This window comes from Telopea speciosissima, chromosome 9 (assembly GCF_018873765.1).
Source record: "Telopea speciosissima isolate NSW1024214 ecotype Mountain lineage chromosome 9, Tspe_v1, whole genome shotgun sequence".
NCBI classification, from domain to species: Eukaryota; Viridiplantae; Streptophyta; class Magnoliopsida; order Proteales; family Proteaceae; genus Telopea; species Telopea speciosissima.
In genome coordinates, this window is record NC_057924.1 from 54,383,746 (window position 1) to 54,403,773 (window position 20,028).

A 20,028-nucleotide genomic window follows, 5' to 3' on the forward strand; every position below is an offset into this window, starting at 1 on the left:
AAATTAAGCCTTCAAGTGCCAGTACAGATTTGTTTGAATAAAGTGCATAATCCACGGAAAAAATAGAAGGTTCTAACTTCTAATACCTTGTTTCGAGAGGAATCAAAGAAATTATAGTCCAAATTAACCTATATTTTATCACCATTCCTCTTCATTCTGTCTTACTTTGCTTTTGAAAGGATCCATGTAACCGACCCCTTTTAGTTGGGATAATATTGAGTTGTTGTTGTAAACTAAGGGTATATATTTATTTAATCATTTGGATTCATAAGGATGAATATTCAAGTTGTAAAAAAACAAATAGTCAATTAAAGTCTCAAATTTTTTTCCTGCCTTTTAATGATTTTGCACAATCCACAGAAAAAATAGAATTTTTTTGGTTCTCAAGTTCAAGTATCTTGTTTAGGGAAAAATCAAAGAAATTATAGTTTAAAGTTGTATTTTCATATGAGCAATTAAAATTCAAAGTTAATTGTGTATATTTAATCTCTTGGATTCATACGGAAGGTGACCTTGTGTGGGGGTGTAAAAAAACCCCCGGGGCCCCCCCCCCCCCCCCCCCCCCCCCCCCCCCCCCCCCCCCCCCCTTTTTTTTTTCCCCCCCAAATTTTTTTTTTTTTTTTTTTTTTTTCCTCCCCCCCTTCCCCCGCGGTTTGGTCCTGGGCCTAGCCCCCCCCCCCCCCCCCCCCCCCCCCGTGCCCCCCCCCCCCCCCATCCCCCCCCCCCCCCCCCCCCCCCCCCCCCCCCCCCCCCCCCCCCCCCCCCCCCCCCCCCTATATATACTATATATATATATTATATACTTAATATAAGTATTTTCTTGACAAAAAAAAAAACGAAGAGAAATTGTACATAGATAAACTCTAGCTTTGTCATCATCATGAGAAGTGGGAGCTGGGAACCCATAAAAAAGTCAGCGACATGATTGTTATTTAGTTATAGCCACGTATAAGCTTCATTTTTATCCTATTGAGGGGACACGATTTACACATTGAGGAGGTTTTCCCGCCTTTTTTCACTTTTATTAGCTGCCCCATAGGTTGAGATCTTTAAAGTTTGGACCGGTCCTAAACTCAACCAACCGTCGGGTGGCCGGAGCCTCAGGTCTGCGCGCCCCCCCCAACCCGACCCTTACACCCCACTTGTAGGTGATATGAACTCCAAACAGAAAATAGTTCCTCTTCAATGTCGATCTCACACCATCCATGGATCTAGGAGGATTAGAAGTTTAGAACCCGTTTTACTTGCTCATGAAGTAGTAGCACAGGAAACCGTCCTATGACTCTATGAAGTCAAATCAAATAAAATATGCTATTGGGTCGAACTCTAATAGCAAGACCAATGCATGATATGTGATGTGGGTGAGAATGGGTAGGTGACGCTTTTCAGAGAAAAGCATTACTGGAGGAGTCTATCTTCAGTCTTTGTATTGATCTACTTTCCCAAATACATAGTACGGAGACTGAGAAGAGGAGAGAACAAGCGAGAGCAATAGAGGAAGAAGAGGCAGAGATGGAGGGAGATTATGGAGTGAAATATATGTTCCAGAAGTTGAATGATCTTGGAGGGAAGAGTGGAGATCAAGCGATGAATTATATGTCGGAGAAGGTGAAGGCGATTGGAGGGATGGAGGGAGACTATGGAGTGAAAAATATGTTCCAGAAGTTGAATGATCTTGGAGGGAAGAATGGAGATCAGGCGATGAATTATATGACGGAGAAGGTGAAAGCGATTGGAGGGATGGAAGGAGACTATGGAGTGAAAAATATGTTCGAGAAGTTGAATGATCTTGGAGGTAAGAATGGAGATCAGGCGATGAATTATATGTCGGAGAAGGTGAAGGCGGTTAGAGGGATAGAGGGAGAAAAGATACTCCAATATTTGATGGAGAAATCGATGGAGATTCCGGTGTTGATCCAACACTCAGGTACCACTCTCGTACATAAGATTGATGAGATATTGCCTGAACGGATGAAGAACGCAACACTGCAAGATTGGATCATTTGGGTAGTCGTGGCCTTAACGGTGGCTTTATTAATCCGCATATGCTACTGCTGCTTCCCCTGCCTCTGCCGAATTTTTTTTAAGATGATGGAAGCTCTTGTTTTGTTCATCAGCAGGTGCTTCTGCTTCGGCGGCCGAAGCGCATTTAAGATGATGAAGGCTCCCGGTACAATAGGCATCTACATACTTAGGGCTCCTTTCGGGAATAATCCTGCTGCCTATTTTCGTCTTCTTCGTGCCGGGGCACCGGTGGGTCATATGTTCCGTCCTTGCACATCCATGGTCTGAACTTCAACTTAAACTTAATTACCATCTACTCATAATTATCTGAATTTACTGCTATTCTGATTTTAAATTTTATGTTACCTAAAAGGCATGATTGTGAATGTTTAGTTATCTATGTGCTATAATGCAGTAAAGTGATGCTTTGTTCAGTTGTTCTGTTCAAGATCTGTGTTTTGTATTCCTTTTGTGTTTTCCTCTCCATCCCAAACAAATTGGATATATCTTGTTTCCATATAGTCATCCAATTTTCCTTACATTCAATTTCGTATTATCAAGGGAAAAAGAGCATCATCACCAACAACAATGGGGATGGATTTTGGGTACATTATCAAAGAGAGGTTGGGTTCTGACATTGGCGCAAGTAGTCGGGGTAGGGTCGGATGGGAAAGGGCAAGGTCTAAAGCAGGGGTGCGCCGGCGCAACAATCATTTCGCGCACCCCTTTGGCACTGCACAGGGGCAGCGTGTCTGGCATGATCGGGTGACATTTTCTTTCATGTGAAAGGGTGGAGAGTACCTGCTTGTTTCCCTTTCTTTTCTTTCTCTTCTTTTTCTTTTCTTCTTTTCTTTTTCTTTTTTTTTTTTTTTTTTTTTTTTTTCTTTTTTTTAAGATGAGGGTATCCGACCCTGGGTCCGTACATGACCCTGTGTCACGCACAAACCGGGAGCTTTTGGGCCCCAAGAAATTATATAGGTGGCGCTTACTTTAGGTGGCGCTTATTTCCCTCTCTCTTAAAAGAAATTGGGAAATAGGTCATCGCTTGGGGGTATTCCACCTTAACCCTTGCAGAAATGTTCGCATGCCAAGAGACTCTCACTCAAGTTGAATTGATAAGGGGGCTCCAATGATAGCTAGAGCTTGCCTAATCCAAGGTTTTAGTGCACGACATTAGATTGGGTATCCGTTACTTGCAAAACCGATATGATCCAATAAAATATATACAAAGAAGAGTTGCAAGAGGTATTTAAGAAATTTATCCTCTCAAGCGCGGTGCATTTAAGAATTCAATCATCCACCTGATACTTGAAAGGATAAAAAGATGTCACTGTTCATTTTTTGACAGTTGGATTCTTAAGTGTGATGCACTGACAATGCATTGGACTTGAGAAGATGCATATCCGAGATATCTGTGAAACCACCAGGGAGAGTTCTTCAAAACTTCATCACGATTCTTTTTATGAGCATATCCAAGTGAGAAATGACCTTGATTTGTAACCTTAACTTGGGTTGATTTCCTAGAACTCCAAATCGCAACCAGATAGCCGCCCAGTGCCTTTTTGATACTCCATTCTTTGACATTTTCTTTAAGACATTCTTTTAACACTTTCTGGGACTTTGTCACTATCTGGGCTCTGTACAGCAAGCTTCCCTTTACTTTATCTTTAGATTGAGAGTGAAGCAGAGAGGGACTTTAGAGGGATGAGAGGAATCTTGCACCGTGTGGGTCATAGCTACCCCATAGCATACCTTTTATCTTTGAGACATCCCTCTAGCAGTCTTTTTCTTCATTTTAACTTGGTGTTTACAGGGAGGTAGTTAAGTAATTCACTTCAACGTTAAAGTGGGAAGAGGAGCCAGGAGAGCTTTCAAATTTATGACTTGAGTTATGTCTCTATTTAATTTAAGGGAGAAACAACGCTAATCGGTCGCACAATGTGGTGTGTATCTACTATGCTCAGACACCGCCAAACGCAAAATGATCGATTCACCCCTGATCCTTTCCACCTTTTCAAGGGAATGCACCGATCATTTCATGTGCGGCGGTGTCTAGGCGCAGGTGATGCTGTGTTGTGTGACCGGGTGGCGTTTATGTTCCCTTAATTTAAAACTTGGAAAAGTGAGTGATAGGTCTTGGGGTCTTCTTGTGATAATATTTGGTATCTCATATCGTAATTAACTTTTAGAGTCCCAAACCTCTCTTTCTCTCCTATGTAAATGGCCTCTACCCATGTGTCCTGCGCTCCCATTGGTGCATGCCTCTAGTTTACAAGAAGTTAGAGGTGTGCGGCATGTCCAACGCTCTCCCTAACTTTTTTCATCCTTGCAACCACATCTTATAATACAATGGTATTTATTTGACAGGGAAAAGATCTCTACTTGGTGGTGTTTCCTACGCCCTCTCATAGGGCACCGTAAAATGACACCTCTCTCCCCTGGATAGATACCCAAGCGTGCTCCCCCATTGGCCTGGACGCTTGTATGGAGACCATACGACCAAGTACAGATTAAATCTTTCACAACTTGTCTAATCAGCATATTATATATGGTTGGTTCATTATATGAAGTTCCAGCCATTCCACCAACCGAGTCTCACCACAAAACTAATAAAAGAACTGCTCTCGTGAATTCAAAGTTACATAAAATTTATTTAAGTACCATTAGATTCTATTGGAGTAAAATGACACTCTGTTTTAGTTTTATGAATCTTCAAAACTTTTCAACTATATAGGGAGTAAGGATGCTACCCGGTCCTGAACAAGTGACAACCTCAGCAGACACAGAATCGCCTTGGGGCGCTTGAAAATGACCGCCTTGCCTCCATATAAATGTGGATTTTCCAGGATGCTCTAAGGAGGTTCTGTGTGTGGGTGTGATCGCTATGCAAGGCGCACGACCAAGTAGTGTCAATTCCCCAACTATTTATTATGCTGGTGTCAGAGTATCATTTGAAATTGATGCCTCCAATACAAATCTGCCACTATGCATGAAACATGACCATAGTTGGCAAAAATGGGAACGGCAAAAAGACAGAGACTTACGGTACGGGTTTTAAACTGAGCAAGTATCCGGCTCCTCTTCAGGGAGCCCAGTGCCTAGGGAGTGCCCGGTGGGAAATCCAATGGCTGGGCAGTGTCGCACACATCTCGGCATGCATCAATTAGCCATCGAGATATGTGTAGCACAACCCAACCATCGTATGCCCTCTCCGCACTCCCTGGCATTGGGCTCCTTGGAGAGGAGCTCAATTCATTGAGCAAATGTCAAACGGTACAATTAAAAAATAAATAGCAAACAACAAACAAACAAAAACGGATGATACTGGTTTTAAATGTGTAGTTTTCAAAAAAAAAAAAAAAAAAGTAACATATTCATATAAATTGAAAAATTATTACCTGAATATCTGCATTGTATGTTCAATATAACTATAATATCCAATATTAATGCGTCTATAATCCACAAACCATCATAAGTTGCAAGAAAAAATAAAAACAATAAGGGACAAACATGAAATAAAATAGGTTGTAGCTTTTGGAAAGGAAACTGTTTCATCAAGCAAGCGATTCGATATGATTATATTTTAATTAAGACATGTGTCAGATAAAAGTAGAAGTTTTATGCTTCCTTTCAGTATATACACTATACACGTGAACTGATGTTGACGTGAAGTTCGTTTTGAATTGAGAACCTCACTTCTTAATGAAGCCATTTTTGTTAAACCCTTACATAGGACAAACACTGTTTTTTTCTTCAAACAAACGCAAACAATCAAATTGCCTATTCCATAATTCGTTTCAATGGTTTCCCTCTCCAATCTGTTCTGAAAAGCAACCAAAACTGGATAATGCTTATTCCATTCAGATAAGAGAGATACACTCCTGAGATCTAGAGCATGCTGCTCAGAAAATCAGCCTGAAACTCTTTATAGTTGGTTTCCAAGGGATCTTCCAGTTACCGAGATACTATTTCAGACACCAAAACGGTTCTGTTTAGCAGGTAATATGGTAGCAGGCTGAGATGCAACGAGGACAAAATGCTAAACCTTTCCCAACCATATTCAAACATAGCTGATAATATATGACAAGTACCCAAGGCAAAAGGCAGGCAAAGCTTTGAAAGCTGTGGGAGTTTGGATCAAGAATGACCAATTTAAAGTGTAATTAATTAATCGTATCTGTTAATAAGGAGACTTGAAGTGTAACTAATTAGTATCTGTTAACAAAACGGTTTCTGACCATGTTAAACTCTGCTCTCTGCCCATGATCCTCATATGTATTGCAGATACCAGTAGTCAAACACCACAAGATGTCTTGACTTCCATGAATCAATCAGATTTTGGATAAGAGAGACCAATAAATAATTGAAAACCAAGAAACACCTGCTAGTACCTACTTCATTCAGCAAGTCAAAAACCTGTACACATGAAAGCTCTTTAAATGGTTATACTCCAGGAGTTGGAGAGGAAGATTTAAGTACCCTCCAAAAATGAATGTGTCACAATAACAACTGGTGGGGGCAAGTCAACGAAACGACAAAACTAAATCTGAGGAAGCCGCTATGATAAGACAGATAAATAGCAAGAGAGACAGAAGAAAGAATGGATACAAAGATAAAACTAAGCTAAAACTGGCCTATATTACTACATAAATAAACAATGACACTAGATAACAACAATGATATTCAATGTAAGCCAGGCCCTCCTTTACACGCACACCTCAAAGAACCCAATTGCAATTTTCCTCTGCAGTTTCTATTAAATTATCTCTTCTTTTGAGGAGCCTTGGAAGGAGGAAGTGTTCCGAAGACCCAGTCCCATAGTGAAGATGTTATCCCAAAACCCTTATCTTGAATCCTGAAGTGATGGTTCATGTGATACCTCTGGCAAAACGAAAAAAGGAACCGCAACGATCAGCATAACCATATTAAAAGGTCCATTTGTTTATAATTCTATAAATCAAATATTCAGTTTCGTACAGGGAAATAAGGGAAAGTCTTGCTCTGAGTAATAGCATGGATGATGGAGTTAGAGGAGACTTACAATATTGGCCAGGCCCTTAAATTGACTTTGTAACTATGACTGATTTCAATAAAAGTTTTTTCTTTGAGGATGCAAGGGAAAGGGGGAAAAGAGAAGAACTATGCATTTAACATGCAGCATCATCTGAGGATTCCTTAAAAAAAAAAAAATTCAACAAACAGGAGCAAATCCACACAGATAAACCTTCCATGCTTTGTAGGATGGCATCCATGAAACATAAACCTTAGGACCCTGTTTGTAAAGAAACTTCTCTGACTATCCCTGATATGGGAGCATCTCAAGCTTCAAAGGATGTTGAGACATTATTTTGGTCTAGATCAGTCACTTGTCTCTGAGTCAATTTTTTGCAGGTCAAAACCTTGACTGATTGCCATGATTTAGGTTTCACTTGAAAGCTTATTCAGTTAGCTTTCCAACAAGATCAAGACATTGCAAATCAGAGCAGTTTAGGCAAAGTTTAGGCAAAAAGTTAAGGCCAAAGTGGTGTCATGCTGTGACAGAGATCCCACTTTTAGAGAGAGAGGGCAGACCTCGGCATAATTGTAAGGCTGCTCCATTGCGACCTAGTAGTCACGGGTTTGAGTCTGGAAATAGCCTTCTCCTCGAAGCGGGGGTGGTAAGGCTGTGTACAGTATGACCCTCGCCAGACCCTGCAGTGGCAAGAGCCTCGTGCACTGGGTACACCCTTTGGAGAGAGAGAGTATGAAGTTACTATGTTCCAAGGCATTGTCGCCTACATAAAGGCAAGGGAGCTGTCCAAGCTAAGTATGTGAATTGTTATTTTCTTACTGAAGTTCAGTTGTTGCTCTATTTTCTTACACTTGTGGTTGATGCTATTGAGTTCTGGAGCTAGTTGTTGCTCGCACAAAACCCTACTAGGTAAGTTTTAGCTTATCTTGTTATGTCTATCTCCTCTTCTTCTTTCTAGTTATTTCCTTCTCTTCATTTTACATCAATTCCATAGGGTCTACTGAACTTAAACTGTTTGATAGCTAGGGCAAGAATGGTTGGTTCCAAGTCTCATTAACCGGCAGATGTGCCAAAATCAGCATACAGGCAGGAAAAGGGGGGCTTCCTCGGTCTTATTATAACACAATATTCCTTTAAAAAGATTATAATACCATATAAGAAAAAAATAAATCCTTTTGACTTTATTACTCACCTTCAGCTCACGAGGCACTTCTGTAGATGGATGTCCATGGTGGAGGTAGTAGTGGGTAACGTCGTACATAACATAGCCGAGCAAGCCGCCACCAAACAAAGCAGGTGTAGCAGCAGGAGATGAGACGAGTCTAAGCAGGTTCCAGAACTAGTAATCATAGCAAATGATAAATCAGAAGAATCGTAAAAAGCAAGATCCAAACAGACAAAGTTTTCCTATGTGAGCATGCCTAGAGAGGTATCTCTTGATGAACAACCTGAAGAGCTTTAACTGCCACACAACAATTTAGCATATGCTCATATTTTGTGGAGAAGTTGTCCTAGTCACCCTTGAAACATGTGGTATCTGATTTTACTATTCAAGTAGTAGTTTGAGTTTCAAGTCATTATACAAGTATTTGAGGGTCAGTTTATAAATTCTATATATAGATGTGGTGGCTTATGGCCTCACCCACGAATTTATGAATAATAGTTCAGTTTTTTTAAAAAAACTGTGTTGCTGTAAGGGATTCATCAGACCTGCACATGGCAGAAATAACCTACTCATCAAGAGATACCTATCTAGATGTGTTTGTCCATAGAAGCTCTTGCCTTTTCAAAAGTACGAAAAGTTAGCAATCTTTCCCCCATCCTCTGTTTCACTTTTGGGAGAAAACACAAACTTAGCTACAGTCAAAGATTTTCATATTCAACCATACAAGGCAAAATATTTTCTAGAATCTTAACATTTAAATTGGAAGCATGGAGAGGAAAAAGCGAAAGATAGTCCATATTCAATTAGCATGGAGATAAGCCTTAATTTGGACACCCACAAGCATGTTTATATAAGTTCCATGTCTCTGCATGAAATAGATACAGATGGCCAGCTGACTCTCAGAAAATTTCATCTATTGGGTTGGGGCCCATAGTCAAAATGGTTATATAACCGATCTTTCCAATCTTCTGGAAATGTCAAGCGGGAAACTTGTTTTACTCTTTTTTTAGCTGTAAAGTTATCCAAGTCAAGCAATTGTAAGTTGAAAGGTGTGGAAGGGACATACCAGTACTGATAGAACAGCTGTTCCAGCAGGAGGAAAAACAAGACGTAACCCATCCATAGGGTGCTTATGATGGCAGCCATGAAGAAGATAGTGCGCAGTGTTTCCCCTGCAGAAAGAGTTCATTAATGTTTAGTACTTCTAACTATGTCTGCTTGCCTGATGAGAGAGATTTGTACAAAGAATATCAAAAGGCAGATATAAGCAAAAGGGAGGAGAGAGAGAGTGGAGGAGAGTACCAATAGCTTTTTGTTTCGATGTGGAAAAGGAAACGGTGCAAAGTGTATTCCAGTAATGTCCACACTAATATCCCGAAAGCAACCAATATTACTACTTTTGGAAGTATGAGGCCCATTTGGATCGATGTGAAGATGGACCAAAGTACAACTGGAAGCCAAATGAGGGGAATCGCCCACCATACTGTCCGAGTCAAGAACTGTTTCAAATCGCAAAAGAATCAAACAAGCAAATTTCAAAAGGGGAGGAATGAGAGGTCCAGTTTACGTTTACAAAAAAAGGAATGAAAGTTCCACGAAGCATCACCAATTTATGCCAACCCTAACTAGTTTCTTAATTCATATGTTTGTGTATGTGGAAATATGCATGCAGGCATATACAGTGATGGGTAATTTTCATTCAATAAGAGAAAATGTAATGCCAATTACCTACTTATTAAGAAAAAAAAAGGAAAACATAATACCTCCCAGAATTCACTTGCAAAAAAGCGTGGGCCTTCCCTGCTAACAATGGGCTGATGAACCCACTCTTGGTAGGATTCGCCGAGATGGCCGACCTATGAAGAATTTTAAAAGGTCAATATAAAAGAAATGCCCAATACAATTGAGTGCATTTAAAAAAAAAAGGGCGTTTAGATGAAGGGCGCAACTTGGGTCGGGCTGGGTTGGGGTACTGGGGAATTCATAAAATATTAAATAGGACAAAGCTTGAGGAGTGGACCAATATAGTTCAAAACTGAGACTGAATATCTCACAGGCCAGCCCAAGTTGCACCTTATGTTTAGAGTTTAGACCAGATGCTAATGAAAAAAATTAAAAGCAGATAGTCAAGTCAGGGTTTTTTTTTTTTTTTTTTTTTGGGGGGGGGGGGGGGAAGAGGGGGTATAAGTTTATAACACATAGTGAACAAAGGAGAACGGAAAAGCAAAGAAGATTAAGCATTTCTCGGAGTACAAGTATATGATAAGATCACCAACCCACCAAATGGGATAAAACAGGAGGGATGTAAAACTGAAACATCCAGTGACCATTTAAGGAATTTTTTAATCTAATTTGAATCACCTGGTCCAGATAGGAATGTGACTGGTGTGAATCAAAAGTACATGTCATTTTGTCGTATCATGTAAAGTTATTGCTTTTAGAGCCTTAACAATGATCATCTTGTTGGGTACCCTCACATCAGATCATCTGACCCAGCCAATGCCCAATGGACAGGGTGGTACATGCATATATGAAATTGGATATGCTAATCCAATCTTTGAACCTTGGATCATGATTACTGCCAATATGTAGAGAGTACAATCACAGCCATTGCACAAGATAATATTTTCTAAAACTGCTGTAAAAACAAGCAGGGTTTTCTCAAGAAGAAAGGAAAAGATAAGAGCAAAGCAATGAAAAACAACCTGGAAGACAAGAGGTTTGTTCAAGTCCACAGTAAAGCCCTGTGCAACCATCTTGGCACCTTACTATGTAACTGTAGGTGTATTAAAATAAAAAATAGGTTAGATGTCAAATATATCAAACAAAATGAGAACAAAAAAACATAAGGAGAGGACTATATCTAAATTCTATAAAAATAGTTTAATGCAAATCATTTGTTTTGATTTGACACTTTCCTTTTACTTTGGAGAGTTGGAGAATATGAGTAGAGTTAGGAGGTTGGAGGTGTTTGGAAAAATGAAATAGAAATGTAAGTGTAGGGAGATGTCTCCTTTTTATTTTATTTTTCCCCCTGATTTTTTTCCCCTATGATATTTATGGAATAGGAAGGGGGAACAATCATTATTCGGTTTTAATTTTAAAGGTTTATTTTATTGTTTAAAAAGGTTATGTTGACAAATCCAACTAATAGCATTATTTGTTGTTTTTAATTAGGAAAATAAAGCAACAAAAAAATGCCATTCAAATGCTGGGACAATTCTGAGTTTGGCAATAACCAAAATCTTTCCACAGTCTAATTGGGAGCCTCTCCAGTCAGCATTCATGCAGTATTCCAAAACCAACAGCATTTTACAAGGCTTTTTACGCAATATAACAGATATTTAATAGGTTAAATATATAATAAAAAAGTTATGATGGGGAATAGGATGTGTTTGCCACTTAACTATTTTGACCTACTATTTACAATGAAAAGATATAGATAGGAGGGGTCTAGTCCACAAGGTTAGGCTAGCCAGAAGTTTCAAAGTCAATCCACCTCTAAAGGTATCATTTCTAAAACAATAAATTTGATTCCATGAGAGGAACAAAAGGTGCAAATCTCCTTGGATAACTTCTAAGAGATTTCAACATCAAAAGAAACATAGATAACCCATTACATCTGGTCAGAAACGTATTGATGCAGCTCCAAGAAGGAAGAAGAAGAAGAAGAAACCCTGAACTTAGGGTTTGAATAGGGAGCCGTAGGTTAGGAGTTATATTTTCCATACTTAGTTATTTTTCTGTTTTTTAGATTGAACCGGCTTAGAAATTGGTTGCATCCAATTGGTTCAATGGGTTTAATGGGTCTAATTTAAGTGAAGAGCTCCTATTGGTTAATAGGTTCTTTTATCCTATTGGCTAATAAGGAATCTTCCTTTAATTAGTAGTTTTAAGTTATAGTCTTTTAATTTAAGTCAAGTAGGGGTAGTTAGGACAATTTATAGTTTAAATTTAATTTAAGTTAGATATATTCTCTCCTTCCACGATTTTAAGTGAGAGGTATTAGATTTGTATTAGGTTTTGGCCGTAGGCATTTTATTTAAATAAAGAATATCGTGGGAGGCTCCCCCACAATTGATTTGAATTAAAACACTGATTTCGTGGCTGGTTACTGCTGCTGCTCCTTGCTCTCAAGAGTTTATGCATCCTTGTGGTTCTATCAAGGTGGAAGGGTGGGTGGAATCCTACGACTCTTTACGCCGGGACGGCTGGGAGGATCTTTCTTCGAAGCTGGCTTCATCCTTCAACCATTCAAACTGCTGTTAGAGGATTCGAGAGTGAGTTTGAATTTATTATTTTCTGTTTATCCTTTCTTCCCTTCCCCAATCAATTCCTTCTCTCTTCTGTCCTATTTTCATAAACCCTAGAAGACTCTAAACTCTGATTCAGATCTGTTCCTCCATTGGAATCTGATCAGATTTGGACCATAACTTCCCCTCATCACCATCTCCACTCGACCCTAGCTGCTGCCCATTCTGTCCAGCCAAACCCTAAGATCCCTCTTCTCCATTGAACCCTAAAAACCCTAATTTTCTACTGGGACACATTCAGCCATCAGAAACCTTCCATATTGCAACGGAATCTTCCCCCTAGCCCCTCTAACAGTCGACCTTAACCCCTGCCCCTAAATCCTACTTTAGACCATAATTTTAGTTGTTTACCTTATTTACAAAACCCGAAACCTAACCCTAATTTCTGCAGGAAATTAAAACTTGTTCAAATCCAGATATTTTTATACCATAATGACCCTCTAAACCTGCAGATTAAAACCCCATAAACCCCATTCCCAAATTCCCATCCTAAACCCTAATTTTGCCCTAAAACAGCCCCTAATCAGCCCTAAACAGCAGGCTTACCCTAAGCTTGGTTCTACTTGGTTCCTAGTGGGAGTAATTCCTATTCTAGGACTACATTATTTTGGTATCAGAGCCATGGATGAACATGGCAATCCGATGCTGCCACAACCAGCTGACCCTATGGCAGCCATGCTAGAGATGTTCAGAAAATTTACTGCAGACCAGAAGACCTTGTTTGAAGACCTTAGGGTTGAACAGAGAGCTATGGCTGAAAGGCTGCAAGTAATTGAACATAGGCAGCTTACAGCTAATGGGGACAGCAATGTACCCATAGAAGAGGACAGGTACCAACCCCATTCAGTGGTACAGAGACTGCCTAACAGAGATGGGAGCCCTAGAGATGACTACAGGGGTTATAGAGCTGGACATATAGGTCACAAGGACAGATTCAGGACTGATCGAGATGATAGAGATGATAGAGATGATTATAGAGATTGTCGGGACAGACCTAGATATGCCCGTGAGCCTTCTCGGGAACATAGAGATCACCACCGAGGCTACAGAGACAGAGATAGAGAAGACTGGGACAGAGATAGAGGTCGACAGCCTACTTTTGAAGAATATATGAGGTCCTACTTCATTGGAGACCAGGGTACTAATCGACGACATACAGGCAACCAAAAGGTGAAGCTTGAGCTGAAAGAATTCGATGGTAACTCTGACCCCCAAGTATTTTATGATTGGCTTGCTGCAATAGAAGATTATTTCGACTGGTATGATCTATCTGAAGAAGGGAAAATGAAGTTAGTCCGTGCTAAGCTTGTCGGACCTGCACATGAGTGGTGGAGAACTGCGGAAAGAGAGATGGACTTTAATGGTACTGCACCCCGCACTTGGGAAGACATGAAATATGACCTAAACAAGCAATACTTACCAAGGCACTTCAGGTCTCAAATGCAGGATAAATTCAACTCCCTCTGTCAAGGAACCATGACTGTAACTGAGTACATGAGGCAATTCAATGCCCTTTCTTCCCACACTGGCATTAGGGAGGAAGGCATCCAAATGGTTTCCAGGTTCAGATTGGGTCTATCAAGTGAGATCAACAGGACAATTGAAGTGGTTGACGTGGTAGATGTTCGCGCTTGTTTTGAGAAGGCCTTGAAGGCAGAGGAGTTACTAGCTTCATGTAAACAGCCGGGTTCTACTTCCAAGCCGGCCTACATCAACAATAGCACCTTCAAACAAGGTTCCTCTACAGGCAACACCCCTCTCCCTGCTGTTCCCCAACGTGAGGATGACAAGGGCAAGGCCCCTATAGGCCGAAATGACCCCTTCACTTGTTACTACTGTCAAGACAAAGGGCACATTGCTAGGGACTGCCCACATAAGAAGAAGCCCATCAACGTGGCTGAAAAGGAAGAAGTTCAAGGTGAAGACGACGACCAAGGCGCAAATTGTATTCACCCACTCCCTCCTGATGATGAGTATGATGTGGCTAATTATCTTGATGATGATGAGTTACGAGGTGTTCATGTGGTATGTCAAAGGGCTGCTGTCCAGCCAGCATGGCAACCTTCTTCATCCTCCAAAGAGCTGTTGTCCGCATATAAGACTGCACCATCCGCTGAAGATGAACTCAAGCAACTCGATCCTGATTTGGAAGACCATTCTGTGATCTCCAGCCATTCATCGGGGATGAATGCTTTCAAGACGGGGAGAGTTGATGCAGCTCCAAGAAGGAAGAAGAAGAAGAAGAAACCCTGAACTTATGAACTTAGGGTTTGAATAGGGAGCCGTAAGTTAGGAGTTATATTTTCCATACTTAGTTATTTTTCTGTTTTTTAGATTGAACCGGCTTAGAAATTGGTTGCATCCAATTGGTTCAATGGGTTTAATGGGTCTAATTTAAGTGAAGAGCTCCTATTGGTTAATAGGTTCTTTTATCCTATTGGCTAATAAGGAATCTTCCTTTAATTAGTAGTTTTAAGTTATAGTCTTTTAATTTAAGTCAAGTAGGGGTAGTTAGGACAATCTACAGTTTGAATTTAATTTAAGTTAGATATATTCTCTCCTTCCACGATTTTAAGTGAGAGGTATTAGATTTGTATTAGGTTTTGGCCGTAGGCATTTTATTTAAATAAAGAATATCGTGGGAGGCTCCCCCACAATTGATTTGAATTAAAACACTGATTTCGTGGCTGGTTACTGCTGCTGCTCCTTGCTCTCAAGAGTTTATGCATCCTTGTGGTTCTATCAAGGTGGAAGGGTGGGTCGAATCCTGCGACTCTTTACGCCGGGACGGCTGGGAGGATCTTTCTTCGAAGCTGGCTTCATCCTTCAACCATTCAAACTGCTGTTAGAGGATTCGAGAGTGAGTTTGAATTTATTATTTTCTGTTTATCCTTTCTTCCCTTCCCCAATCAATTCCTTCTCTCTTCTGTCCTATTTTCATAAACCCTAGAAGACTCTAAACTCTGATTCAGATCTGTTCCTCCATTGGAATCTGATCAGATTTGGACCATAACTTCCCCTCATCACCATCTCCACTCGACCCTAGCTGCTGCCCATTCTGTCCAGCCAAACCCTAAGATCCCTCTTCTGCATTGAACCCTAAAAACCCTAATTTTCTACTGGGACACATTCAGCCATCAGAAACCTTCCATATTGCAACGGAATCTTCCCCCTAGCCCCTCTAACAGTCGACCTTAACCCCTGCCCCTAAATCCTACTTTAGACCATAATTTTAGTTGTTTACCTTATTTACAAAACCCGAAACCTAACCCTAATTTCTGCAGGAAATTAAAACTTGTTCAAATCCAGATATTTTTATACCATAATGACCCTCTAAACCTGCAGATTAAAGCCCTATAAACCCCATTCCCATCCTAAACCCTAATTTTGCTCTAAAACAGCCCCTAATCAGCCCTAAACAGCAGGCTTAACCTAAGCTTGGTTCTACTTGGTTCCTAGTGGGAGTAATTCCTATTCTAGGACTACATTACGTATCTTGGATTCATCCTTTCAGAACAAATATCATGAAAAATAGATAAAGATTTGTGACATAATAGCCATATCAATAGTAGTCAAATGATTACAACCAAGGTGTCAAATTTTCAACCAAAAAACAATGGTGTCAAATTTTTGACCAAAAAAGAAAAGGTGTCAAGTTTCGGTAAGGTCTGATATGTATCAAGATTGGTCATGTCAATCAAGGATCAAAAACTCGGGTTTCGACCTGGCTGAAAGCGAGTTTTGGTCGAAACCTGGTACTTTCTCCCATACATGGGGAAACCTCTCTGTCAAAACCAAGTCGAGATATGCCTTTCTCGGTCGAAATGAGGTATTATATAGGTCTGGTTCAGGTGGTTCAACTATGTTTCGATCGAAACATGGTCAAAACTGGTCGAAACCACCGATACATGGTCAAAACCCTGCACTTTTAAAAATCCATCTCCAAATAGTCTCGAAAACCTGTGAAACCGAGATATCTCGATGGTTTCAACAGGTTTTGACCGAGTTCTTGATCCATGATGTCAATACGATACAGAACTGACACATAAAACAATTTATATACAAAATTTTATCAAACAAATACGGACCAATACACTCGACACACAAGCTGCCAAAAGAAAAAAATTCCAGTTTTTGAAAGAAAACTTCTGCGTACGCTAATTTGTTTTTGCCAAAACCTAAGTGGATCCCTTCTACACTAAAAAATGACCGAGGAGTGAATAAACAAACATAAAATTGCACTAGCCAATGAAGATTCAAATCATAGAATTTTTTTTTCAAATCTTCTTGCTTAATTGCTTCTTATTACATATTAGTACGTTTGATATTGCACTTGCCAATTAATAAAATTTGAATCAAAAGATACCGCGAAGATAGGTTGGATATCATTATTTATAACTTAAAAACACTAATTTTACCTATATTATAAGCATATCCATGTGTATAAAAGCATATCTAGAGTCTCTCCAATAAGTATCTGAGATGTCCCTTAAACCAGTTTTCGAATACGCTGACCAATACCAATACTTGACACCTTGATTACAACCCATGTTCATTCTCAAATTTATATGTCTCAACTCAATTTCCTCCTGCACATGGTGCAGTCCCAACATTAACTTAAGGATTGTTTTCTCTTTTTTTTCACCAGGTACCAGCTATCACAGAGAATTTGTCATGAATAGTCCAGTACTTTCAACTTGTGTTCTTTTCCTTATAGAATAATAAGATAAGCTCCACATTGAAGGATCTATCAATAGTAGTCTAGTGGTTACAATCCATGCTGATTCCCATCTTTATGTTCATAGTCAAATTCTTCCTGCTTTTGTAAAATTCCAACATGAACTTCAGGAGTATTCTCTTTCACTATTGACCCTTTACAACAGGGCAATTTCCTTGAGTACTATCTTCCCTCGCTCACTTATACTAGGTAAACATACTACAATTGTCGCAAGCATTTATGATGATCAGTATCCATGATCAATCCTTCATTTATTATATGAAATAATAGGGTGACCAACAAATTTCATTCCCAATGAGTTTGAAATAGGTCAAAACCCGACTGCCCTTTCCCTCCTCTTATACACATACGTTTTTCTTTAATTCTTGGGGAGGGGGATTGGGAACAGGGAAAAATTTACTAAGGGGAGAAATATAAACAACAGATACAGAATTTCTTCTGAAACAAAGAGAAGGTCGATGTGTCATTTACATAAGCAGTGATGGGTAATTGGGTATTCTTTAATTGGTTTAACATTCAAATAAAATGAAAAACAGAAAAATAAGATAAAGCATGGAAAGCAAAGCTTGAGTTTTGATATGGAATAACAAAGGTTTAGGTCTGAAAAATGTCCACAGGTCATAAAACCTGCAAGAAAGAAATGCAAGTGGAAGTAGTTCAAAAGGTTAAATAGGAGAGAAGAATAGGCATTTACAACCCCCCCCCCCCCCACCCCAAAGAAAAAAAAGAGAGAAGAAAAGGGAAAATTGGACAGGCATGGCCAAGAGAGAAGGGAAGTCACTTGAAGCTTAGCAGGCCTAGAACAAGTTCTAGCAGTGTATTATATGACCAAATTAGGAAGGTCAGAGGGGTCATGTGATGACAGAAATTCAAAGTTACTCTTTTGTGGCTACAAATGACAGCCTTTTTTTTTTTTTTTTTGGTTCTTTTGGATAAGTAAACAAAAGGGGAAAAAGAACTTTATGATTTATCAAAAGCTGGAAAAAATAGATATTGACGGGAGATATCTAACTTGATTTCAATGAAACAGCAAAAGCAATTAACTGAAGAGAAAGGGGAAAAAAGCTGTAGAAATATATTCTACTTCCCAGAAAAACTAGTACTCTTTGATATAATCAAGGTCCAATAGATAGAATGTAGAACAGGTTTGAGGAACTGAGATCAGATTGGCCAATCCTCCATGATCCCGATTCCATCCAATCCAGAATGGTACAGAATGGGATTTTATAGTCACTTATGGCCAATTTTAGGGTTTTCTTTACTGATTCTGGCTGATCTAGGATGGAATTGGATCATCCGAACCCAATTCTGAACTTCTGAATCCTGCTCAGGGAAGCATAATGCAATCAGTGGCCTACCTAACACTACTTCAGGTTTGATGTTTTGCTCAACAATCACCATAACCTTAAAAAAAGAATAAAAAATAAAAAAAAGGTGGGGGGTGGGGGATGCGGGGGAAGAAAAGAAAAAAAAAGATACAAATCTTGAATGCCAAACTGATTACATTTATATATCTTGAAATTATAAATTTCATGAAATATTTCCATCACATTTTCTTGATTGCATTCGAAACGCTAAATTTCTGTGGTTTCAATCACTATCACTGAATTGACATTCCAATGATTTCGTTAAAGTAACCAAAAAAAAAAAAAAAAACTTCTATCTTAAGATTTCGTTTCAAGTGTTAAACTTCCCCATCAATCAGGTCCATTTCACTATCATTGAATTGCCTCAATATGAACTCAACCACCAGAATCAACCCACTACAACCATATTTCACCTTCTACCAAAAAAAAAAAACATATTTCACCAATCTAATCAAAACTATCAATCCTCAACAACATCAAAATATGTATTAAGGGAAAAGAACAATTCCAAATCTTGTCAACATATAACAGAAATAAACTTATCTTAAACCCATTATATCCAGAACTAAACAGTACCATTCCCCAAAAAACCAGTAAAAGCACACAATGTAGCCCAGGAAAGCCCTTGAGAACAACAAATCAACCCAAAGAAACCCCAATACTACAGGAAAGAACACAATTTTCATCGTCCATAAGCTCAGATCTAAAAAAAAAAACCCAAATCAAAAAATGGAGCAAAGAGTTAGAAAGAAACAAACCAGAGTGAAGACAGCTCCGATCTGAGATTCTGCTTTGGATTTGTGAGAACCCAAGAGAGAGAGATCGCTCCGAGCGCCTCTATCTCTCCCTCTCTCTCGCTCTCGCTCTCCCTCTCCCCTCTCCTCTCTCCCTCCCACGGAATCGAATATTGAATTGAACGTGGAGGGAGAAGAAAAAGATACGAGTGACGGAGGATTTTCAGTGACAGAGAGAGAAAGAGAAAAGGTCGTTTTATATCATATTATATTTAGCCTTTAGAGAAACTAAAATGACAATTCTACGCTGTTAGCATAGTGAGAGAGGGAGATTCATAGGAACTCCAGCGTGATCTCACGTTGGATGTAAAGATCTCACGTTAGATGTTAACCGTTGCCAGCTATTTATCTCTCTCTAGTCTCAATCACCCAATGAATCCATGAGAGAGAATTCATTTTTTATTCATGGATTCTCTCTGATATTCTCTCTCTCTCTCTCTCTCTCTCTCTCTCTCTACATAAGGACAGTCAATACTAAACAGCCTCAGTGTCCGTGGACCACGGTTCACTGCCTATCTGTCACACCCTGTGATGATGGGGAATAAGGGAGAATATCCCAAAAGAAAGCTTCCCTCGTGCTAATGAAGGTTATCAATCTGGAAGTCCCATTGTTCTAAGTATCGGTGTGGGACGATC

At 39.6% G+C, this 20,028-nt stretch overlaps 2 protein-coding genes across 2 annotated transcripts; one reads left to right on the top strand and one right to left on the bottom strand.

Moving 5' to 3' along the window:
- The first annotated feature begins 1,438 nt into the window (after positions 1 to 1,438).
- LOC122639106 lies at positions 1,439 to 2,292 on the top strand. Its single transcript, XM_043831940.1, has 2 exons — positions 1,439 to 1,894; positions 1,940 to 2,292. Exons 1-2 carry the CDS (start codon positions 1,513 to 1,515, stop codon positions 2,290 to 2,292), a joined length of 735 nt encoding a protein of 244 aa, XP_043687875.1. The 5' UTR covers positions 1,439 to 1,512.
- Positions 2,293 to 6,623: 4,331 nt separating this feature from the next.
- Positions 6,624 to 19,545, bottom strand: LOC122640977 (dihydroceramide fatty acyl 2-hydroxylase FAH1-like). Its single transcript, XM_043834282.1, has 7 exons — positions 19,357 to 19,545; positions 10,886 to 10,956; positions 9,944 to 10,036; positions 9,483 to 9,679; positions 9,247 to 9,352; positions 8,208 to 8,354; positions 6,624 to 6,885 (listed from the first exon to the last, which is right to left on the bottom strand). The coding sequence occupies exons 2-7, from the start codon at positions 10,934 to 10,936 to the stop codon at positions 6,766 to 6,768; spliced, it is 714 nt and encodes a 237-aa protein (XP_043690217.1). The 5' UTR covers positions 10,937 to 10,956; positions 19,357 to 19,545; the 3' UTR covers positions 6,624 to 6,765.
- Positions 19,546 to 20,028: the final 483 nt, after the last annotated feature.